The sequence below is a fragment of the Podarcis cretensis genome (genome assembly GCF_951804945.1).
Source record: "Podarcis cretensis genome assembly, chromosome: Z".
NCBI lineage: Eukaryota > Metazoa > Chordata > Lepidosauria > Squamata > Lacertidae > Podarcis > Podarcis cretensis.
This window is the reverse complement of record NC_137184.1, coordinates 2768097-2792874: the sequence shown is the minus strand read 5'-3', so window position 1 is coordinate 2792874 and position 24778 is coordinate 2768097. Positions and strand designations below refer to the sequence as shown.

Here is a 24778-nt window from a genome sequence, read left to right as displayed (position 1 = left end):
TCAGGTGGGAGGGGAAAGCTATGGGGGGTGCACTACCATTAGGACTCAGTTCGGAGGTAAGGATGGACTTGAGAGAGTGCTCTCTGTGCAGTTGGTTAAAAACAAACACCAACAAAAAGTCATTTAAAGATGGGGGCGGGTTTTAAGGGCCTATTAGATTCAGCAGGGCTTACTCTCTGGTAAGTGCAGTTAGTTTTGGATCCTTTTTAGGTTCAGGATGTCACTGCTTTACACCCACACCCACCCACCCAATATCTGAAAACGTCATCTTTGTACTTAAACCCTAAATGGCCGGGGACTTCATTCTCTGTGTTTTTATCAATTTATTTAAAGAACAACAAACTGGTGATCGCTTTAACTTTTTGATATGTGTTGATTTGAATCATGAGGACGAATCAGAAGAACTGCTGTGTCTTGAATGAGTCTTGCTTTGGAATTGAGGACTTCACTAGATTTTCTTCTGCCTTTTATATTGTTCTAAGGGCTTATTAGAGATAATGAGTAAGCGTGGTGACAGCTCCCTAAAAAAAAGGTCAACAAGTCTGGAGTCGTCCCCCCCTTAAAAAAGGTCAACAAATCTGGGAAACGGGGGGGGGGGGGTAGGGCTGCTGGAGGGATCTTTGCACCAAAGCGCTGGGTATGCTTAAGACGGCCCTGACAATTTCTGTCAAAACTAAGGAGTCTTGTTTCATGTATCTCATAATGGAACTACATCTAGCCAGACAGAACTAGGGGCTAGCAACCTTGGGAATCAGATTTTCCTCAAGAGCCTTCCAGTTCTTGACATGGTAAATTCATCCAGAAAGGACACGGCTCAACGTAAATCCTGACGTGTGATTCAGTGTAGACCTATCCAGTTCTGGCCCTCTACCCTTCACAAACAAGCAGACCCTGTTTCCTTGAGAGCTTAATAACATAAGCAGCCATAACCACAACTCCGGAGGAGAGGAGAGCAGGTAGGAGACATTTAAAACAAACACACGAACCAAAAGCACCTTTTCTACTCAAACTAACCCCATGGTGAAGGCGAGGTCCCACTGGAAGCAGCAACCATGTGCCTACATCTCCTTTTATCCCACATAAGGTTGGTGGACATTAAGTGTCTGGCTCAGGTCTCTGCGTGTCGTTCTCCCCATCCTCGCCTTCGCTCAGCTGCTGCAACTCCAGGCGTGTCTGACGGTTGCATTCCAACAGCTCCTTCAAGCGGGCGTGCAGGTGGTCGTTCTTCTCCTCCAGGTGATCCAAACAAGAGTTGATCTGGTCCAGCATAGAATTTATAGCTGCATATTCTGGTTGGGGAAAGCAGAGAGAGAGGGAGTAAGATGACCTGAGTACAAAAATCGGAGCTTTTGTTCTAACATTAATTGACAGTGCAAAATTAAGTCAGTAGCCAGTGGCACCTACAAACAGAATAAGACCTGGGTTCAAGGTCCGTATCAACCAGACAGCTGCTAATTCAGGGGCGGGGAAGCCAGTTCCCTCTTAATTCTGTGGGCTACAACATCATTTCTGCAGGACTTGACATCTTTCCGCAGGGCCTGCAAGACAGAGCTGTTCCGCCTGGCCTTTGGTTTGGACTCAGTCTGACCCTTATGTTTCCCTCCCCTTATGGTTTTGACTTTTAAAATTAGGCTGCATTTTAAATTGCATTTTAACCTGTATTTTAAATTGTTTAGAAGGTCGGCGGTTCGAATCCCCACAACGGGGTGAGCTCTCATTGCTTGGTCCCTGCTCCTGCCAACCTAGCAGTTCAAAAGCACGTCAAAGTGCAAGTAGATAAATAGGTACCACTCCGGCAGGAAGGTAAGCGGCGTTTCCGTGCGCTGCTCTGGTTCACCAGAAGCGGCTTAGTCATGCTGGCCACATGACCCGGAAGCTGTACGCCTGCTCCCTCAGCCAATAAAGCGAGATGAGCGCTGCAACCCAGAGTCGGCCACAACTGGACCTAATGATCAGGGCTCCCTTTACCTTTACCTTACTGAAATTTAATTGTTATTAGCCGCCCTGAGCCCGGCTCTGGCCGGGGAGGGCGGGGTATAAATAAAATTTATTATTATCATCATCATCATCATCATCCCAATGGGAGTCCATCACTTGGGAGGCCACAGAATCCACTTGAAGCAGGTTGTCAGTCAGGCAGGCACAGAAAGACTCAACCATGGGATTTAACTGAATAGATCAAATCAACAAAAATGTACACATGGGAGAAAAACAGTTTTAAACTACCGTACTTGCAGCAAACTGCAGCTGTACTTGTATGGAAAATTACTCTAAAGTGTTGAAATCTGCCCTGTTACCAGGCAGATACTTTAAAGAAAAAAATTGATTTAAACAATTTAAATCAATCAAACTGCCTCTGGGGACTTCAGCTCAAAGAGCCACAGCCAATGGTAAATGGGTACAGGATTGTAACCAGAGTTAGACTTGTCCTCCAAACATGCACACATTTGCTGCGCTAAGAGTGAGAACAGTCAAGCTAAGGCTTTCCCCTGATGTTATATCTTTCCATCTGAAGGGATTTGGGAGAGCTGCATGAAGTAAACCCTTCAAACATAGGAGTCCCCAACCCTGTCAGTCTGAAGATCCACTACCCAGAAACAGTTTGACCAGACTATTATTATTTATTCTTTAAACTTCATATGAGGATCACAGGACATTTTACAATATAAAAACACAGAAATACATAGCCTAAAGGTAAAGGTACCCCTGCCCGTACGGGCCAGTCTTGACAGACTCTGGGGTTGTGCGCCCATCTCACTTAAGAGGCCAGGGGCCAGCGCTGTCCGGAGACACTTCCGGGTCACGTGGCCAGCGTGACATCGCTGCTCTGGCCAGAGCCAGAGCCGCACACGGAAACGCCGTTTACCTTCCCGCCAGTAAGCGGTCCCTATTTATCTACTTGCACCCGGGGGTGCTTTCGAACTGCTAGGTTGGCAGGCGCTGGGACCGAGCAGCGGGAGCGCACCCCGCCGCGGGGATTCGAACCGCCGACCTTTCGATCGGCAAGCCCTAGGCGCTGAGGCTTTAACCCACAGCGCCACCTGCGTCCCTAATACATAGCCTAGTAGCAAACAAAAACAATACCACCACCCGTAGTCCATAGATTGTTTAGCCACAGGCCTGGTAGAAGAGGTATGTTTTCACCTGGTGCCTAAAGGTATGCAATGAAGGCTCCAGGTGAGCCTCCCTGCAAAGAGCATCCCACAAATGGGAGCCACTGCAGAGAAGGCCCTGTTCTCATGTTGCCACCCTCTGGACCTCTTGTGGAGGAAGAAGTTAGGCAATCCTTGTTCAGATAGGGGAGCAGCTGGGTCACCAGCCGAAGCTGATGGAAGGCACTCTGATTCACTAAATCGAATAACGAAGCCTAGAAATCAGTAAGAATGGTTCCAGATTTGTTAATAATAATAATAATAATAATAATAATAATAATAATTTATTATTTGTACCCCGCCCATCTGGCTGGGTTTCCCCAGCCACTCTGGGCGGCTTTCAACGGAATATTAAAATACAATAGTCTATTAAACATTAAAAGCTTCCCTAAACAGGGCTCCTTCAGATGTCTTCTAAAAGTCTGGTACTTGTTGTTCTCTTTGACATCTGGTGGGAGGGCATTCCACAGGACGGGCGCCACTACCGAGAAGGCCCTCTGCCTGGTCCCCTGTAGCTTTGCTTCTCGCAATGAGGGAACCGCCAGAAGGCCCTCGGCGCTGGACCTCAGCGTCCAGGAAGAATGATGGGGGTGGAGACGCTCCTTCAGGTATACAGGACCGAGGCCGTTTAGGGCTTTAAAGGTCAGCACCAACACTTTGAATTGTGCTCGGAAACGTACTGGGAGCCTGGACATAGTAGTTTTCTACAGGAAGGGATTATTGTTATTTAATATTGAAGAAAGCTAGACTATGGGGAGCCTGTACTTGTATTGTAACGAGGCACAGTTCCTACAGGTTACTCAGCGAGGCTCAAACCTGCTTTACTCCTAATGCAGCAATCCTATACGTGCTCTGTAAAGGTAAAGGTAAAGGGACCCCTAACCATTACATTGTGTCGTGGCCGACTCTGGGGTTGCGGCGCTCATCTTGCTTTATTGGCCGAGGGAGCCGGCGTACAGCTGGTCATGTGGCCAGCATGACTAAGCTGCTTCTGGCGAACCAGAGCAGCGCACAGAAACGCCGTTTACCTTCCCGCCAGAGCGGTACCTATTTATCTACTTGCACTTTGACGTGCTTTCGAACTGCTAGGCTGGCAGGAGCAGGGACCGAACAACGGGAGCTCACCCCGTCACAAGGATTCGAACCGTTGACCTTCTGACTGGCAAGTCCTAGGCTCTGTGGTTTAACCCGCGTCCCTTAATACGTGCTCTGTACCAGGGGCCAAATGCAGTCTCTCTGCCTGACCATCAGGACCCTCCCCGGACCGCACCTTGGTCGCAACGTGCCCTTGAACTCTGACGACGACTCTTGCTCGCCTGAGTAAGAGAGGAGCGCGTGAAAACCAGGGTGATGCTGCACAAAGGTAGAACTGACGTTTGCGAGGGCCGGAGGGTTTGATCTCAGGTAAGTGCATCCCGCACCGATATGACTGAAGGCTTAAAAACTGCGCTGTCAAACCCAGCCAGCGATCTAAAGGATGGAGGGCTGTGTTGAAAAGGGGACATCTCGGGAGGGGGGCGCTGCTGCTTTTGGAAGGCTTATCACTGTTACCTGCCTCCCCGAAGCCATTGTGGTCCTCGCCGTCCTCCCGCTCCTCTTCCTCGCCCCTCCCCAGGCTCAGGGGCGGCTCTCCATTGGGGCCTGACATTGCTGCCCAGGCCAGCACGGAAATCGCCTCCCAGGTTTGCAAAGCGGGTGGGTGTGTAAGGGGTTAAGCCCCGCCCCTTACTTCCCGGATGGAACGCGGAGACGCTGTTGCAAAGGGCCGAGCCACGCCCCCTTTTTCCCACGCTGTCAGCTTCCTCTAGCTAGGGCTTTTCAGCCTTGACGGAGCGGGGGAGAAGGAGAACTGAGCTGTCAAAAAGGAAGTAAACACCCCAAGTGTAAAAGTAAATAGTATGTGTGGGATAGTACATATTTTAAGTGGCAAGCTTTATCCACTTGCAAATCTATACTGGATTTGAAACTGGTTTCACGTCCGTGCGTCCCCCACCAACAATTTAATTTTTATGGGGTTTCATTTTCAAAAATGCAAAAGTTGCTGCACAGAAATACAAATTTGTTTGCACAGCAACTGAAGGGAGGAACAGCAATCCAAAGAAAAGTTAGCAGAAATTTAAAACTAAATACTGAATTTGCAGACAGTCATTGGAAAAAACCCGAGCAGTTAATTTGCAATGTGATATGTTATGAGGTATGATGTTAAACTGGAGAATACAAAAAAGCAATTGTTTAAAAACTGTGGGTATTTTGGATTTACATTTTTCACTTTCCATCTCTTCACTACTAGTTGTGCATACCTGAATTATAACTAAAAAAATAATAAGGAATGGAGGAGAAGAGAATGATGAGGGGGGAAAGGAAGTAAAATAATCTGGATATGACAGACTGCATTACGCACTGCAGGTACTGCTCTGCCACAATGCTCCATCATTTGTGTAATTGATAAAATCATACCAAACAACATAGAAATTGCTGTGTTTCTTTTGTCCTCTTGCCATTTTAAATTTTTGTGTGTTAGAAATTGGTTTCATTTATAGAATTCATTATAGAATTTTCATTTTGTTTATTCATTTGTGTCTGTTAGAAATTGGTTGTTTTTAATTGCATGGATTTTTATTTGTTATTGTTTGTATTTGTTAATTTTTTATACTGTCCTTCATCCGAGGATCACAGAGGTGTAGCCAGGCGGGGCAGGGGGCACTGGGCGCCATACTGTGGGGGGCGGCACTTATCACAGGGCCTGCAGTGTGCCCAGTGGCGTAGCGTGGGGGGTGCAGGGGGGGCCGGCCGCACCGGGCGCAACATCTGGGGGTTAGGGTTAGGGGGCGCAAATCCACGGGTTAGGGGGCGCAAATCCACGGGTTAGGGGGTGCAAATTACTTGCCTTGCCCCGGGTGCTGACAACCCACGCTACACCACTGGGTGTGCCCAAGTCACGCATCTCTCCTGGGACTGATGTGGTGGTCAAAATGCTTGTGTCCACCTGCAGCCTCCCACTCTACAGCTGCGGGGGAGGTGGCAGTAAGTCTGCACACAGCGCCCTGCCCCAGCTTACCCCACGCAATGGGCAGTTCACTCTTCCCCTGGGCGCAGGGCACACACACCAACCACCCTGGGCACCTGAGGGCTAGCTACGCTGCTGCAAACAATGAAAACAATAACACACTTCTTCTCCAGTTTTAAAGACCATGGATTGCTTAATTAGACAAAGGTCTGGGAGAAGGCTTAGCGCCTAAATATATGTAGAGAATGTGCCAGGCGACCCTCCCTGGAGAGTGTTATGTACTGAAGTTCTCACCCTGGGCCAGCAGGGGGATACTGTAGATAGTTTTCACTCAGGTCCACATATGCAGATAAGGAATTGAAAGTGACGTTCAGTGATTGGATAGTTATAGAAAATGGTTACTGTTGCGTTGTACTGGAGCTCTATATAAGCAGGCTGGCTGAACCCTTCAGCTCAGTTCTGTTCTGGCCTGTGAATAAACAAGAGCTGTTTGAAGAATCACTGTGTCATCTGATATGTTCACTCACAACTTAACACTGGCAACGAAGGTGGGATGGATGGACATCAGAGCACAGCCAGATGCAGCCACCCTCTGAATGAGGAGCCAACCCAGAAAAGGCTCTTTCTAGTGTTGCCACCCTCGGGACCTCTCATAGGGGTCACACAAAGAAGGGTTTTCAATGATGCAGGGTTCAAGTTAGTTCATACACAGTGGAACCTCGTTTGTCAAACATAATCCGTTCCGGAAGACCGTTCGACTTCTGAAACGTTCAGCAAACGAGGCGCAAAGGGCGGTCGGCAGAGTTAATGCAGAAAAAAAGGAAAAAACTGCAGCAGAAGCCGTTTGACTTTTGAGGCGTGTTTGAAAATGGAAGCAATTACTCCCGGGTTTTTGGCATTCAGAAACCGAAACGTTCGGCTTCCAAGATGCTCAAAAACTGAGGTACCACTGCACTGTATTTTTATGCAATATATTGTATATTGATTAAAACATTGGTTTTAATTATGATTGCACAACATGCAGTGGTAGCAACTCCTGAGAAGTAAAATTTCACTTAGTGAAAAGTTAAAGCAGATTAAAGGTGCTTTCAAGGTGTCACTATTGTGAGGTGGAGTTCAATCATCTGCTGGCAACTTTAGGTTGTCTTTGTTTGTTTTGCTTATTCCATCTATATCCCACCTCTTCCTCCAAGGAGCTTGGGTTGGTGTCCATGGTTCTCCCCCTCCTTATTTAATTCCCACAACACTGTGAGGGTAGGTTAGGCTGAGAGGTAGCAACACATCCAGTGAGCCTCATCGCCAAGGAGGTTGGGTGTGGAATTTGAACCCTAGTCTCTCAAATCCTAGTCTGGCACTCTAACCAAAATGTGGGGTATAAATAAATATATTAAAAATATTGATGTTAATTATGATAATAATACCACACTGGCATATATGCAGATCATTTTTTCTACATTTGGGGTTATTTTGGGTGGTTGGTTTTTTTGTTCTGTTTTTACATTTGGGATCATTTTACATTCATTTTTACTGTGAAGTCTCTTCAATATATTTTATGAGAAGCAATTCATAGATAGACTCCAATAAGCGAACATTCACTGTGTTGCACTGTGCTGCAGTACACTCATCACACTGCAGTGTTAAAGGAGATTATTAGTACTAGTAGGAAGCAATTTCTAGGGGGAGCTGCCAGCCTCGTTTCCTGCGCCTTGAACTGAAAAAATCTGATCACCCTAATTGCATCTGAATTGACAGATGCAAGCGAATAGGTGGTTCCTGCAAGCATTGCGGAATCAATTTGGCGCCCTCCTGATGTTGGACTCCAACTCCCATCAGCCTCAGCCAGCGTGCATGATGGGAGTTGTAGTCCTACGTCACCATGTAGGCTGCTCCTGGCGAGGAGGTTGATGACGGAGGGGAGGAAAGGTCAAAATCTGTGACTTTGACAAGCCACGCCCCGTCTGCTTAAATTATATGGTTATGGAGAGGGTGGGCAGCAGGCAAAGATCGGAAGGGCAAGAAACTGTCTTCATAATTGGAAGCTGCACCACAAAATGCATACAGATCCCCAAACTGGAGGCCTTTTTTGTGTGTTTCTGAAGTTCCTCCTTTTGCAAAGAAGACAGGGAGGTTTATTTTGTTATGCTGGATTGTGCTTGGAATTTTTATAGCAGGTTGCATAAACGCTCTTGCAATGCATGGGATAAGAGTTATTCTCAGTATCATAATCATAACCAAATGATGTATAGATGGTACTTAACTTCTGTAAAATTAGCAAAGATATATCACAATAGTGATAATCTATGTTGGAAATGTAAAGAGAAAGAAGGAACCTTTTATCATATGTGGTGGACCTGCCCCAGAGTGAAAGACTTCTGGGAGAAGATTTATAATGAATTGAAAAAAATGTTGAAAATACATTTATTAAGAAACCAGAGGCCTTTCTTCTTGGAATAACAGGTTTGGAATTGCCCAAGAAAGATGTTAGATTGTTTTTGTATGCCACAACTGCTGCTAGGATTTTATTGGCCAAGGATTGGAAAACACAAGAAGTGCCAACAGTGGAGGAATGGCAGATGAAGATGATGGACTTTTGGGAGCTAGCCGACCTGACTGGAAGAGTCCGCGACCAGAAGGAGGAGGAGCACCAGGAGGAATGGATGAAATTTAAAGACTATTTAGCTAAATATGCTAAGATAACTTAAATAGAAGGATTTAAATATGTGATGTTATAGAACAATATGTTTAAAGTTAAATATGAAAAGAAGGAAAGATGTTAATTGACTAAGTAAATCTTATGAGAAATCAGTTTTGGAAAACTGTTACAATGACATACATTAAAACTCAGCCAGGGGGATTCGAAGAAGTCACCTAACAATGTTAACAAAAGTGGAATTATTACAGTTAGGATTTATGTTTGTTTGTGTTTGTTATTAATTTGGAAATTCAATAAAAAAAATTTTTGGGGTGAAAAAGAATGTCATTTTCTTTTTCTGCATTTCAGATCCCTTTCTGTATTTTTTTCATTTTATTTTTTAACTTGTGAACCACGCAGAAGACTTTTGTCGTTAGGTGGAATATGAATGAATATTGGAAAGAAATAAACAAACAAATGATGGGAAGAACCACGTTGAGAAACCCAACTGAGCGATAAACCCAATTCGATAACATTACTGCGCAGCGCGGCGCATGCGATGCAATTCGATTTAAAAAAAAATAAAAATCAGTGTAGGGCTGCGCACGTGCATTTCAGGCCGGAGCTTCAAAAATCTTGCAAACCTGGTAGGGGCTCTGTCTCTTTAAATCCCCTTTTGTTATATTCCTAAACTTCGGGACCCTCCCGCGCCGCTTTTTTCCCTCCGGAGAGCGAAGATGGCAGCGTCTTGCTGCGGCAGCTGCGTGAAGGGCTTCTGCCAAATTGCACGAAGGGGTCTCCTGGTCTCCGTGGGGGCCGGGAGCCGGGGCCGTTTCATCGCCTCCTCCGGCGCGGGCAGCTATGGGCGCGGCTGGCCCGGGGCAGGGAGACCCCTTCTGCTGGGGGCGGTCTTTGCCCTTGGGGGCGCCTTTGGCGCTTACCGGACCCTCCAGCGCCGCTTCCGAGGCCAGAAGCCTGTCGCGAGGCAAGAGGCGTCCAAGGTGAGGCGGGGAAGGGGCTCTCCTCCGGGGAAGGTTTCTGCCGGCGACCCTTTCGTTGCGGCTCCTGAATGGCAGCGGGTTGGGCTAGATGACCACTGATAGATAGATAGATAGATAGATAGATTCTTTATTGTCATTACACAAGTGCAACATTGCACAGTGCAACGAAATTGGATGTCATCCCTTAAAAAAACAACAAAAGCAAAACAGCAACAACAACCAAACAAACCACATTCCAGCCACACCCACACCCACACCCATCAAACTCCCAGGTCACACTATCGAGTTACAGCATTCAAAAAGGCCACAGCTCTTGGATAGAAACTATTTTTCAGTCTATTTGTCCTTGACTTGATGTTTCTATATCTCCTGCCAGAAGGCAGTAGTGCAAACAGACTGTATCCCGGGTGAGATGCATCCTGCAGGATGTTGTTTGCTTTCCTAAGACAACGGGAACCGTACAGTTCTTCCAAAGATGGGAGAGGATGACCAATAATCCTTTGGGCTGTGGTTATGACCTTCTGGAGCACCTTCTTCTCCCTAGCTGTACAACTGGAGAACCAAGCACAAATACAGTATGTGAGAATGCTCTCTATGGAGCCTCGGTAGAAGGACACCAGCAGTTTCTCACTCAGATTGTTCTTCTTTAAAAGTCTGAGGAAATAAATTCCTTCCCGACTCCGCAGTTTTGTGAAGCTCCCTACAGCTGGAAGCTGGCTTGGAGCGGCTTGCTCTGGCTGGCAATGCGTTTGGCACCAGCTTGGCCGCACGTGCCAAAAAGTGCAGTGCAATGCAGTGCATAATAATATACGCAGTGCTTTTTTCCTGGGGGGACGCAGGGGTACACATACCCCTAAACATTTTGGAAATCTTTGTATTTTTTGTCCATTTACTGTATTTATTTCCCCCGATTTGAAGTATAAAATTGTGGTTTTCTTGAGTCAAAATGAGAGTACCCCTAAATATATATATATATATATATATATATATGAAAAAAGCGCTGATAATATGTACCTAAAGCCTCTTGCTTTTCTGGGTAGAGGACAGAAAGAGAGGCAAGGGAGGGTGTCTAGAAGCTTCTACTTTAATATGGGTGAAATTCACATTCATTGGTCCACCCACTTTTGCCTAAGGCTCTGCCTGCATGTGGCCCTTAGAAAGTTGCCCATGTGGAATTGTGGCCCTTGGGTCCACAGTGGCTGGCAGCAATGGCTCTGTTTCAGAGCAGGAGACATTCCCAGCTTGGAATTGCCACTGTGGATTGAACCTGGGTCACAGCCCAGCCTAAGGTGGGTCATAGGAGCAGAACGACCACCATACAGTTATATGTGAAGAAAGGTGTTTGGGCTAAATAAGGTCTGCAAAGGTTGCAAATTGCCAACCCAACCTATTGGTGGTCTTCAGCCAGTGAGTTTGGCTTGCAGACTGATCTCAGGTTGGTAGCAACAGCAGCATCACTGATAACATACTAATAAATGTATAAGTAAATTATTTTTTAAAATATTTCTCTGCTAGTTTAAAATTCTTTACCTGTTTCTGTGTTGTTTTCTCATGAAAATCATTTTTTAAAATTTTTTTAAAAACCCTCTTGCCATCCAGCAGCACTCTTACCTTGTAAGCAGTTTAAAAGAGCCACCAGTGCAAACTTTTGTGGCTGATAAATAAAAGTGATTCTCCATTGCACCTGGAGGGGAAATGCGGATTTGAAAAGTTTGAGCATAAGGAACCTGACGCTTATTCCGCTTATTTGGAATAGGAATAGGGAACAAATGAATGTAAGAAGAGCTGTGCTCAATCTGGCTGATTCCGCATTCCCCTTTATGATGTGTAGTAAGTGGATAGACTAGAGTCAGTCAGGCAGTTTTATTGCACATAGCCAAAGGCTGCCGCAGTGCACACAGAATCATTCAACAATTAAAAGAAAATACGCTGCATTAATACAAAAAACTTAAAACATTTATATTATCAAGACATTTCCTACTCTAAACAGAGCTATAAAAGTACCTTAATATACTGGTTAAGATCTCAAACAATAAAATTTATAGGTTAAAATAATCACATGGCCACTAATATATTAAAAAATAATGTTAATTAATACAATGTGCAATTATATTCGGAGTTTGGTGATAAAGATAGAATATAGCTTGATGTAGACAGGGTCAAATTCATCTCCTTTACAGTTGGTAGCTACCTTGGCTATATAATTTGCTCTAATTTTCCTAGCAGCAGTTGCAAAGAGTGCTACACGCCAGGTCACATACTTAGCTGTGTCTGCGAGGAGATATAAAATCAGGTCAGAGGGGTTCTCCATCGTTCTGCCCGGACGCTGAGGTCCAGTGCCGAGGGCCTTCTGGCGGTTCCCTCATTGCGAGAAGCAAAGCTACAGGGAACCAGGCAGAGGGCCTTCTCGGTCGTGGCGCCTGCCCTGTGGAACGCCCTCCCATCAGATGTCAAAGCAATAAATAACTACCTGACATTCAGAAGACATCTTAAGGCAGCCCTGTTCAGGGAAGTTTTTAATCTGTGATATTTTAGTGTATTTTTGGTTTTTATGGAAGCCGCCCAGAGTGGCTGGGGAGACCCAGCCAGATGGGCGGGGTACAAATAATAAATTATTATTATAATTATTATTCTGGCCAGGGGACCTTGTCCTTATAGGTGCTAAAAATCTTCCTCTTGCTTCATTATATAAGGGGCAGTGCAAGATATAATGCATAAGGTCCTCTACCTCAGGACACGTTTGTTTGTTGGTATGCCTCTGTGTCTCCCATCTCTATAAGCAGATAGACTAGAGAAAAGTGTTTGTCCCTCTCTCATCACACTAGAAGTCAGGATGGGACATCCAGTGAAGCTGAAAGTTCAGGACCACTGGCAGAGAAAAAGAAGTCCATCAGAACGGTAATGGCCACCAACATGGATGGCTTCAAAGCAGGACTGGACAAATTCACGGAGGAGAATGCTATCCATGTCTCCCAGGCATGATGGCTATGCCTTGCTTCCATGGTTGGAGGCACTATTAATAAAAATAAAAATAAAAATAAAAATAAATTTATTTATACCCCGCCCATCTGGCTGAGTTTCCCCAGCCACTCTGGGCGGCTTCCAATCAAATGTTAAAAACAATACAGCATTAAATATTAAAAACTTCCCTAAACAGGGCTGCCTTCAGGTGTCTTTTAAAAATAAGATAGATGCTTATTTCCTTCACATCTGAAGGGAGGGCTTTCCACAGGGCGGGTGCCAATACCGAGAAGGCCCTCTGTCTGGTTCCCTGTAACTTGGCTTCTCGCAGGGAGGGAACCGCCAGAAGGTCCTCGGAGCTGGACCTCATCGTCCGGGCAGAACGATGGAGGTGGAGACGCTCCTTCAGGTATACTGGACTGAGGCCGTTTAGGGCTTTAAAGGTCAGCACCAACACTTTGAATTGTGCTCGGAAACCGGTCTCAGGACCAGTGTTGTTATGTGGTCCCAGCGGCCTCTCCCAGTCACCAGTCTTTTGCTTTTGAATGCCAGTTGCTGGAGAATGTCCTTGTGCTTGGGGACTTCTCATTGGGGCACCTGGTTGGCCACCCTGAGAACCAGATGCTGGATGAAATGGACCCCCTTGGACTGATCCAGCAGAGCTCTTCTATTCTTATGTTCCTCAAAGTGGCCTGGGAGGTGCTGCCAGGAAGCCCCCCACCTCAATAGAGAGCCAAAGCAAGGCTACTCAGGGTAGACTGCCTCTGGCCATGAGGGCTCCTTTAAGCTGTCGTAATAAAGCAGCTTTTTGTAGCCTTATTCCTCTGCCTGTGATAAACGCTGCTTTTTTTTTGGGGGGGGGAGAGGTATTTCTTTAGCCAGATTAGTGATGCCCTTGACATCTCTGCCTGTTCAGCTCCCAGAGGAGAACTTGCAGTTGACCCTCTACCAGTACAAGACCTGTCCGTTCTGCAGCAAGGTCCGAGCTTTCCTGGATTATCATGGGCTGCCTTATGAAGTCGTGGAGGTGAATCCAGTCATGCGGAACGAGATTAAGTTCTCTGCCTACAGGAAAGTGCCCATTCTCCTTGCCAGCGCTGGGAGCACAGTGGTGAGTTTCTGGTTTGGCAATTTAAGCTCCTTGGTTTATTTTACCTGGTGTGCCTGTCGCAGGGGGTGCAGAGAAGGGCCTAATATTCTACGGGGATTCATAGTGTGTTTTAATTATGGATTTTTATACTTTATATATTTCATAATCAACAGGGGTCTTGAACCCTGGTCTCCTAAGTCCCAGTCCAACATGCTAACCAATACCACCACCACCACCACCCCTGCATGATCTTTCGCTTTGGAAGTCTGAAGACAACTTCATTCACCTTTTTTAATTAAAAAAAAATTGGTCAAGCGCCGGTGAACAATAACTGACTTGTTTTATTTGGAGCATGTAAGCTCGCATTAATTTTATTGTATCTACCTGATATTATCATGGTGTCTACCAAAGCAATGTAATGCATTCAAATACAGGATCAAAACCCTAAAGCAGAGCTTTCCAAACGTTTCATGTTGATGACACATTTTTTAGACATGTGTCATTTCGCAATACAGTAATTCCATTTCATTAGCAAACTGGAGATTCAATTAACCTCTTTCCATTCCCGGAAGGAGCGCAGGGAGTGTTCACACGACACATCTATAAACTGCAGCCAACGCACTTAACTTGTTGTGGCACACAGTTTGGAAAGCTCTGCCCTAAAGACAAAACTTCTTCTAGGTTTGGTACCTACATGGATGGATCAAGTTTTTGTGTAACACTGTGCTTCGCTCTCTCCCCCCTCATCCCCCAGCAATTGAATGACTCTTCTGTGATCATCAGTGCATTTAAAACCTACCTCGTTTCCAGGTAAGGGATTTTTAAAAAATAATAAGATGCTGAGCTTATTACAAATAAAACCATGCTTATGTGTCTACAAATTGGTTTTTGTATCCCTTTATGATGCTGCAGTTTTAGGACTTGCCCCCAAACACAAACTTGTCTGAAACTTGCCCCCCCCCCAAAAAATGGGACCTAATCTTCTAGGGTAGAATAAGCCTCGGGAACAAAGGAATAGCAAAAGGTCAGGCACTTTTTACTTGACTTGGTTTAGTTTTGTACACTGCTAAAACGATCATGGAAACAGAACCCCACCATTCCAGAAGATCCCACGGATGCACACCTTTAACTAATAATGAGGAAGGATTTTGCTGATATGATAAATCTTGTTTTACTTGGGGGCAGGGAGTACTGTTGCGCTTGAAAAGTGAAAAATAAAGGTGTGCTTTTTTTTTTTTTAAGCCATAATTAATTATTAGCTTCACCACTGAATTGATTTGAGGCTGGACCCTAGTTGGGTGTTCCCCAGGTTGGAGTTTTGTGTGTGTGCATCTCTTGAAACTAACAGATTACATTATCCATTTATGAAGCTCAGGATTTTATTTTTTGTTTCTTAGAATTCTTAAGCAATGCTGGGTACTTTCAGCTAGTCTGCTATATATTTTGGAAGGACACCATTTTGAACCAATATGGCAGATGGAACCTTTCAGAAGAGCACTGATTCTCTTGTTGTTTCTTCAAGTTTTTGAGCAGGTGGCGCTGTGGGTTAAAGCCTCAGCGCCTAGGGCTTGCCGATCGAAAGGTCGGCGGTTCGAATCCCTGCGGCGGGGTGCGCTCCCGCTGCTCGGTCCCAGCGCCTGCCAACCTAGCAGTTCGAAAGCACCTCCGGGTGCAAGTAGATAAATAGGGACCGCTTACCAGCGGGAAGGTAAACGGCGTTTCCGTGTGCGGCTCTGGCTCGCCAGAGCAGCGATGTCACGCTGGCCACGTGACCCGGAAGTGTCTCCGGACAACGCTGGCCCCTGGCCTCTTAAGTGAGATGGGCGCACAACCCCAGAGTCTGTCAAGACTGGCCCGTACGGGCAGGGGTACCTTTACCTTTACCTTTTAGGCACTTTCTGTTGGTGCCCAGAAATGATTGGTCAGAATTAGTCTAACTTAGCCATTGTCTTATTTCGGAGGTGTTCTTATTGAACTCCTCTCCTTCTGCCACTGCCTGGTAATGGGATGGGGAAGATGGAATATAAAGTGTGGGGTTGTTCTTTGACTTCTGCTTTTATTTCCCTAGGAGGAGTTTGGACGAGATTATGTCATACTACCCTGCTATGAAAGCCACAAATGACCGGGGCAAGGAGGTGATTGAGTATGGCAACAAATACTGGCTTATGCTGGATGAAAAGGAGACTCGGAATCTTTATCCTGTCAAGGAAGCAAGGGTGTAGGTATTAACACAGAGACCCTTCCTTGGACAGCACAGTTTTGATCCTGCTGCCCCATGGCTGCTATTGTATAAGGAAAAACAGTTATGCAAGCTGTCCTTTTGATTATCTCTGTGTTCAGAAAAGTATGGGAGTCCCCACCCAAATTATCACTTCAGAATGTGAGTGGGGATGATTTGATTGCATGCTACCCTGTCCCAAAAATCAGCTTATTGGAGAAAAATGTTATACAGTGGTACCTTGGGTTACATACACTTCAGGTTACAGACTCCGCTAACCCAGAAGTAGTGCTTCAGGTTAAGAACTTTGCTTCAGGATGAGAACAGAAATCGTGCTCCGGCGGCGTGGCAGCAGCAGGAGGCCCCATTAGCTAAAGTGGTGCTTCAGGTTAAGAACAGTTTCAGGTTAAGTATGGACCTCCGGAACGAGGGAAATTCTTAACACAGATGAGCATATGATATCAGCAATTGTGCTGGGATGTAAGGATTCCTGGGACCCCTGAGGTATCCTGCATCCAAGTTGTTCTGGGCTTTGTAAATCAATACAAGAACCTTGAACCTGACTTGGTAGCAAATGGGCAGCTGGAGCAGCTGTTTTAACAGTGGTATTGCATGTTCTCACAACTAGAAGCTCCCATCAGCAATCTGGCCTGCAGCATTCTGCACCAGCTGGAGCTTCTGAAACAGACCCAAGGGCAAACCCACCATGTGTACCAGAAGCATTTACTGTGTAAAACAATAAGATGGTAAAAATTTGAAATAAAATATATATGACGGTGAACTCAGTAATGTAAAACATTATGTGTATTTTCTTGTACTTGGTTGCCATAGTCCACAGTAAACATGCTCTACTTTTCTATAAACAAATTATTTTGTCTTTTGGAAGCAGATTCCCCCCCACTCCCCATCCCAAGTCTTGCGCTGATCTTACAATTTATTTCATAAAATGTGTGTGCAGTTTGACTGTAAGACAAAACAATCTCAGAGTGGTTTAGCTGTGATCTGCTCTTATCTGTGTTTTGGAATGTGGTGCTGGGATCAGCCACTGTGTTGTTCTTTGGATATTGTTAGACTCCAGCTCCCATCAACACCAGCTAGTGTGGCCAATGGCCAGGTTGGGTGGAAGCTGTAATCCCAACAATACCCGGAGACACCACGTTGGCTTCTGATCTGTAGAACCATAGAATTGCAGAGTTGGAAGGGGCTCTGAGAACCATCTAGTCCAGCCCCCTGCAGTGCAGGAATAGGCAGCTGTCCCATACAGGGATCAAATCAGCAACCTTGGTGTTATCAGCACCACATTCTAGCCAACTGAGCTATCCAGGCTAATAGTTTAGCTTTAAGGGACTTTACAACCTGGTGGCACCATTTATCTCCCCACCCGGCTTTATCCAGCTCTTTGTCGTCAATCCCATGTGCAAAAAACATATCGGCTTTTCCTGTCTTGTTTGCAGGGAGGAAATGAAATGGAGGCAGTGGGCGGACGATTGGCTTGTGCACCTCATCTCGCCCAATGTTTACCGCACGGCTGGCGAGGCCCTGGCATCTTTCGACTACATTGTGCACGAGGGCAAGTTTGGCACAGTCGAAGGTTTCTTTGCCAAATACGTTGGAGCTGCTGCGATGTTCTTCATCAGCAAAAGGCTAAAGGCCAGGTTGGTGCTTCTGAAATTTTAAGGCTCAAGAGTAACATCTCCATTTTATCTTCCACTTCTTGACTTCAAGGACAGCCAGACTGCTGTCGGTTGTTGAGGTTAATCAGGGGCGGCCCATCCCATTTTGCCCCATGGAGAAACCAAGTAGCAATGTAGTTACGCAGGAACGCCCTGGCTCTTGCAGAACTTGGTGGGTGCCAATGCGTTCTCTAAACTATGGGTAGGCAAACTATGGGTAGGCCGGATCTGGCTCAATCGCCTTCTAAATCCAGCCCATGGACAGTCTGGGAATCAACGTGTTTTTACATGGGTAGAATGTGTGCTTTTATTTAAAATGCATCTCTGGGTTATTTGTGGGGCATAGGAATTTGTTCATTCCCCCCCCCCAAAAAAAATATATAGTCCGACCCCCCACAAGGTCTGAGGGACAGTGGACTGGCCCCCTGCTGAAAAAGTTTGCTGACCCCTGCTGTAAAGCATAACTGCCCAGCTTCTTCAACCAGGGGTGGGGGAAATGAGTGGCCGTGTCACATGCCAGAACACCTCCCTCTTGCCGCCGCCAGGGGAAGCAGTGGAGCAGGCAGAGCTCTTCCTCTTGCACTTTTGCCACTGGGGTTCCTTGACATGGTTCCATTTTATGTCCCTTTTATGTGTTTGACAAAGTCATTAACCTTAATGTCTGGCACATATTTAAAAAGCAAGGGGCCTTAGGGAGTCTTCCTGATGCCACTGAGATGATGACTCATCATGATGTACAGCAACCCTCCAGCTTTATTTTGCTGAGTAATATGGGAACACATTTATATGCTAACTTCTTTATTTACTTGGCAGATTTTGTATCTCAACTTTTTTTGCCAAGACACCCAGACTGCTTTACAAATTTGAAACACAAAGAAAATAAAAGTGGGTCCTCTCATGCTGATTGAGAGCCGGTGGTCTGAGCTTGTCTATTCGGTTCATATGTTAGTGGTCTTAATATTACACCCGATTGCCTCTGTTTGAATTTATGTTCTTGGCAGGACCTGATGGCTGATCTGTCTTCAGGATCAGCAGTCCCTCTTCAGTTTGCTCAGGAAGGTTCAGTTGCCGTCCCACCTAGATAATCATAAAAGGATCCTAGATGGAATCGTATTCTAGAGTAGACCCATTGCAATCAATGCTCAGTTCTAACCTAAGTCCATTTATTTCAGTGAATCCACTTTGAGTATGGCTTAGCCAGAAACAGCCGTTTTTCTGTTATCGGCTTTAAGATTCAGAATCCTTACAAGGATACTGTGATATTGTCATAATGGGTACATTTGGGTAGCATCCAATGGTAGCCCTATTAAATTAATGGACATTACTAACTTTGGTAAGAACATAAAAGCCTTCTTCCTCAGGCCAATGACCCATCAAGTCCAGCTTCCTGTTCTCACAGTGGCCAACGTTATGTCCATGGGAAACCTGCAAGTGCAACCTGGACAAGAGCATTCCCCTTCCCCACAACTGGTAACATTGATTAGAGTGGGTCTACTCTGAGTAGAACTTAGTTACCCATAACCCATTATTATGAACTGAATTCCAGTGTGTTAGTTTTTTCCGTAATTCGCTCTGGGGTTTCCTTTGCCTGCGGGAAGATTTGAAAAAAATCTAATGAATTAACTAAACTGATCGTATGTCTCTGTTTTTAGTTTCGTTGCTTCTTATCCCTAGACTTGGAATCTTAACCAAAAAAAAAAAAAAAAAAAGTTTGCTGTTTTGCAAGCCGTATCTAAAGTTGAAGAAATGTGAATGAAGGAAATTCATCAGTTGTGGAAGCTTTAAAGCCAGCCCCCCTCCCCCTTCTCTCTCTGCAGGCACCACCTGCAGGATAATGTCAGAGAAGACTTGTACAAAGCAGTGGACGACTGGGTGGAAGCTGTCGGCCACCACAGAATGTTCATGGGCGGATCCCAGCCAAACCTTGCAGATCTGGTAAGGACCTGGCAAGTGGCCATTAGAAACCACCACCATTCTGGGGAGGAATGGTGGCAGGCTAGTCATCAACTGCTGACACTCCCATTGTTGTTGTTTAGTCATTTAGTCATGTCCAATTCTTCGTAACCCCATGGACCAGAGCACACCAGGTACTCCTGTCTTCCACTGCCTCCCGCAGGTCAAACTCATGTTAGCAGCTTTGAGAACACTGTCCAGCCATCTCGTCCTCTGTCGTCCCCTTCTCCTTGTGCCCTCAATCTTTCCCAACATCAGGGTCTTTTCCAGGGAGTCTTCTCTTCTCATGAGGTGCCCAAAGTCTTGGAGCCTCAGCTTCACGATCTGTCTTTCCAGTGAGCACTCAGGGCTGATTTCCTTCAGAATGGATAGGTTTGATCTTCTTGCAGTCCATGGGACTCTCAAGAGTCTCCTCCAGCACCATAGAGATAATTAGGCAGTGATTAAAGGCAACCAAGGTATAAATCCTGATTGCCAAAACTCCCTTTTGAGATAAGTGGGGACAGAGATTAACCCCTCATGCTCAGAAGACATTCATCACACTGGGAACAAAGAAGTTTTCAGTGCGGGAGAAGTGCGGGAGTAGCGATATTGTCCAGTGACACTCATTGTTGTGTCATCCCATCCCCCGGCGGTGAATGAAATTTAGTGAGACATGCCGGTATATCAGACAAAAAGCCACGGTTCCGAATAATACAACAGGTACTTCAGTGTGAAAGAGAAAACAGGGCAGAAGTAATTGTAATACGGAAAACTAATGCAGTGTTCTACACAGGCTTCTGCCAGCTGGGGGAGGGCAAGGCACTTTGGGGGGGGGCAAAGCTCTTAAGGAGGGAGCTGGGCCCCCTCAGTATTGGGTGGTAACTTTGCGTGGCACTTCAGCACGTCACATTCTGTTGGTCCCCTCAGTGGTGGGGGCAAGTTGGCGCCTCTGGTTCTGCATATCTGAAGGCCCCAGGCCCCAGCAAGGCCCAGAGGGTGATCAGTGGGCCTCCTTCAGGACTTTGGCATCATAGAATCATAGACTTGGAAGGGACCCCAAGAGTCATTTAGTCCAATCCCCTACAATGCAGGAACATCAACTAAAGCATCCCTGATAGATGGCCATCCAACCTCTGCTTAAAAACCCCCATGGAAGGAGAGTCCACCACCTTCTGAGGGAGACCGTTCCACTGTTGAACAGCTCTTACTGCCAGAAATTTCTTCCCGATACTGAGTTGGAATCTCCTTTCTTGTAACTTGAAGCCATACTGACTTTCTTATGCTGGATCCAGTTTAGGTGACACAAGCAGACCATGGCTTATTTGTTAGCACTGTATTCTGGGCTTGTGTGTTTACTTCCTTGCCTGCTTCAAGGTTCAGTATAACTGCTTGCCGTTGAACTTGAATCAGGGAATGCAATGGTTACTGCAGTGCATGGATTGCCTCCAAATCAGAATTGGAAGCCAACTGGCGTTTCTGGCAAACTCTGCTTTGCTGCAAGCCATGTTTGCCAGTTCAGGCAGGCAGTGGCTAACGGTGGTTGTTGCAAGCTGGGAAGGGCAGGAAGGTAACATTGAGTCCATTAGCATGTGTACTAAGGGGACAGTCACAACTACAAACTGTGGCTTGGCTGCAGTGTCAACTCCAAGCCATCCGTTACCACTGAGTTAAAGTTGTGACTAGAAAGATGCAACACAAACAAGGCCTTTAGTAGAAAACGAAAGCTACATCCAGAGGGAAGATGGGATCTGTTCCCTTTAAAACATGGAAGTTGCTCTCCTTAACTTCAGTTCCATTAATCATGTTATGAAGGAGGCAAAAGAGGGAGTTTGAGTATTTCCACCACAGGTCTCTAGGGCTTTGAAGCACCCTTGTATGAGGGTACCCCAATAATTACGGGGTGTCCAAAACAGGGAATAGGTTGCTGGGGTCCTCAGTCTGATCCAGCAATGCTCTTCTTATGCTTCTATGCCCCGAGTCTTTGTCCAGTCCCTCCTTCTGAAGGTGTTCTTAGTTATGAGATGCTGGGAGTTGAAAATGGAAGCTTCTGCGATGGTGTTTTCCCACTTGTAGCTGATGTTCTTCTCACCAGTTTTCTTCTCTGTTCTGTCTGCACAGGCGGTTTATGGAGTTTTGCGTGTCATGGAAGGCTTGGAAGCTTTTGATGACATGATGACCCACACCAAGATCCAGCCTTGGTACCGTCGTATGGAGGCAGCCATTGGGCAGTCCAGAGTTGCCACACAGCGCTCCAGATGCTAAAAACGACCCTTACAATGACCAGGAAAAGCTCATAAAGCAAAGCAGGACTTATTTATTTTTTAATTCCAAAGCCAAAAGGGGTGTATGCAATGAGAGTCCACCACCAAAGGGGTCTTGGAAAAAGCAGTGGAACATGACGCATGGACTATTATTTGTAGAAAGCCTTAAGGGTATCATACTTGCTGAGTGAATTTTGATTATTAGGCCCTTATTAGGCCCTTCTGCTTTGGTGGGATTTGACTTTGTTTTTCCAAGTGTCTAAAACAGCCTTGTCTGTCTGCAAAATATTTGCTTGGTCCTGGAGGAGGTGGAAGAAGTAAGTGTTTTGCTAGGGGTTCATTCTGCTGGTGGGAAAGAGTCTGCTAGTTTGCAGGACACTGAGTCCTTCTTGTTGTTCAGAGTGAATAGATCTGAAGCCACACTCTCGTTGCTGCTTTTCTCTGGGTCCTGTATGGCATGTGGGAGTTCTCCATTACCAGACAGTTGACCCAGAGAGGGTAACACAAACAAATAAAGAACAGTTAGCAAATAGTGTGCAATATTTATCTGAAGCAGGTGCAGGGAGAAGGCTGAAGTTTCTGGAAATGTGCCTTTGGGATAAAATAATGGTATTCTAGGAAAGAATGAGAACAGAAGAGCCTTTACTCCTGCTACCCATCAAAGGGATCTGTCAGAATTTCCAAATGAAAGGCAATTCCTTTTTAAATAAGGTGTGGTTTGTAAAATGTGGCGTTGGCACACATCTGTGGTGTTCTGCCACGTAAAAGATTGTCTTATGTGGCATGTTAATGTTGGAGAAGGGTTGTAAAGTGTGAAGCACCCCCCACACTTAGGAGGAGCACATGCAAGTTCTGTTCTTAAACCTGTTCAACAGACACGGCACACTTTGCAAAGCCTGGGCAAAGGGTTTCAGTTACTTAGTTCTTTAGAGGGGGGAGGGGGAGGAGAGGGGGATACAAGTGACAGCTCAATTTAAAACTGGATTAAGTTTGTAAACTAGAGTTTCTTCAATGCAATTTGGCCTTTATTCGAGTCAGAGGCATACCTAGGTCCCTTGCAACCTTGGCAAGGAGCTGTCTTGGCACGCCCCCCCCCCCCCGAAAAAAACACCACTTTACTGCACTAGCCACATGAGAAATTCCTATATTTTTATGAGACCCAAGTACTCAAAGGATCTGGAAGAAGGGTGAGACAAGGAAGAAAGGTGCAAGAGCACACACATGTACACCACACACTCCATAGTCTGATAGGTGATTTTTGCACCTGCAACCCTGGTGGGGGCTGGTTCCACCAATCCTTAGGGTTGTACCACCATGTGCAGTAGGGCTTACTTTCAAACAAATGCACACACAAGGTTGTGCTGCTGTTGACACATGCTCTGCTTTGTTCAGCCTGATCCTGAATCATTTTGGGATTGCAACCCTGGATTCGTACTCTGGTGTAGTTTCGCTGCAGAATTCAGATATGCAAACTCTGTCTTGGATGAAAGTATTGGTGTCAATTGGGCTACTTGGAAATAAAGGTTTTCTTTTGATGGTAGAGCTTTCAGTGTCCTTATTGATCAGCTTCTATAACATGAAGCTAGCACATCTGATTACATTTCTAGACCAAAATGTTCCTACTGGGCTGGTTCCTTGGTAAGTGAACAGAGAACTTGCACCTAAAATGTAACCTGCATTTATTCTTCCAATCCCTTTTTATCTGGTTTAATGCAGGTATCTTCTGGAGTTAATATTGCATGCTTTCTCATCTCTTCAAAGCATTCTTCCTCCATCCCAGCACTCCAGTCCAAAACACACAGGCTGTATCTTCACATAACGCTAAGCCAAAAAGTGTGGCTTATTTGATGGTACATGCTGCCTGAGCACTCCCACTTTGCTCCTCTTTGCCACCAGTGCCAAAACAAACCACAAACTGGTTGGCTTAGCAGGATATCCAAATCGGGGATCACTGTATTTTTTTATACTGAAACAAACCACCATCATTAGCCAGCTTGAAGCCATGGTTTGTTGTTGGCTTTGCAATCAAGGTTTGTTAGGGCAAAACAAACTATGACCCCCGGTTCATACATTTTTTTATTTGTTTGTTTGCTTGTTAAATTTATATATCAACCTTTATCCGAAGGTCTCAGGGCAGTTCACAGAATAAAATAACAAGATAGGTAAAGGTAAAGGGACCCCTGACCATTAGGTCCAGTCGTGGCCGAATCTGGGGTTGCACCGCTCATCTCGTTTTACTGGCGAACCAGAGCAGTGCACGGAAACACCGTTTACCTTCCTGCCGGAGCGGTACCTATTTATTTACTTGCACTTTGACGTGCTTTCGAACTGCTAGGTGGGCAGGAGCAGAGACAGAGCAGTTTGAAAGCACATCAAAGTGCAAGTAGATAAATAGGTACCGCTGCGGTGGGAAGGTAAACGGCATTTTCATGCGCTGCTCTGGTTTGCCAGAAGCGGCTTAGTCATGCTATAGATCCCCAAGCCAAACGGAGGACATAGATGATGCCTTCCTGGAACAGATGGCCAAGCATGCAAAAGGAAGGGAGATAGTAGTAATGGGGGACTTCAATTACCCGGATATTTGTTGGATGTCAAACTCAGCCAAGAGCATAAGGTCAAACAGATTCCTCACTGGCCTTGCAGACAACTTCATTGTCCAGAAAGTGGGAGAAGCAACAAGAGGAACAGCCATTTTAGATCTGGTTCTAACCAATGTTGATGACCTGGTTAGTGGGGTAGAAGTGGAAGGATCATTAGGCGCGAGTGATCATGCTCTTCTGAAGTTTACTATACAGCAGAAAGGAGCAGCCAAGCATACTAGGACTCAATTTCTTGACTTTAAGAAAGC

At 45.7% G+C, this 24778-nt stretch overlaps 2 protein-coding genes and 1 long non-coding RNA gene across 4 annotated transcripts in view; 1 reads left to right on the top strand and 2 right to left on the bottom strand.

The window, feature by feature from the left end:
- LOC307207980 overlaps positions 1-24778 on the bottom strand; it is a 68374-nt gene that overhangs the window by 5680 nt on the left and 37916 nt on the right. The gene's annotated exons all lie outside the window — the stretch shown is intronic.
- Positions 304-4868, bottom strand: BBLN (bublin coiled coil protein). The gene is made up of 2 exons (XM_079962277.1): positions 4704-4868; positions 304-1289 (listed from the first exon to the last, which is right to left on the bottom strand). Exons 1-2 carry the CDS (start codon positions 4798-4800, stop codon positions 1096-1098), a joined length of 291 nt encoding a protein of 96 aa, XP_079818403.1. The 5' UTR covers positions 4801-4868; the 3' UTR covers positions 304-1095.
- On the top strand, positions 4536-23470 carry PTGES2 (prostaglandin E synthase 2). 2 transcript variants are annotated; one of them, XM_079962209.1, is made up of 7 exons: positions 4536-4556; positions 13670-13864; positions 14598-14653; positions 15912-16061; positions 17516-17716; positions 19552-19669; positions 21788-23024. In XM_079962209.1, the coding sequence occupies exons 2-7, from the start codon at positions 13793-13795 to the stop codon at positions 21929-21931; spliced, it is 741 nt and encodes a 246-aa protein (XP_079818335.1). In that variant the 5' UTR covers positions 4536-4556; positions 13670-13792; the 3' UTR covers positions 21932-23024. The 2 variants fall into 2 exon arrangements, with proteins under 2 accessions (XP_079818335.1, XP_079818334.1); XM_079962208.1 differs by lacking the exon at positions 4536-4556 and adding an exon at positions 9496-9792 and having other exon boundaries at positions 21788-23470.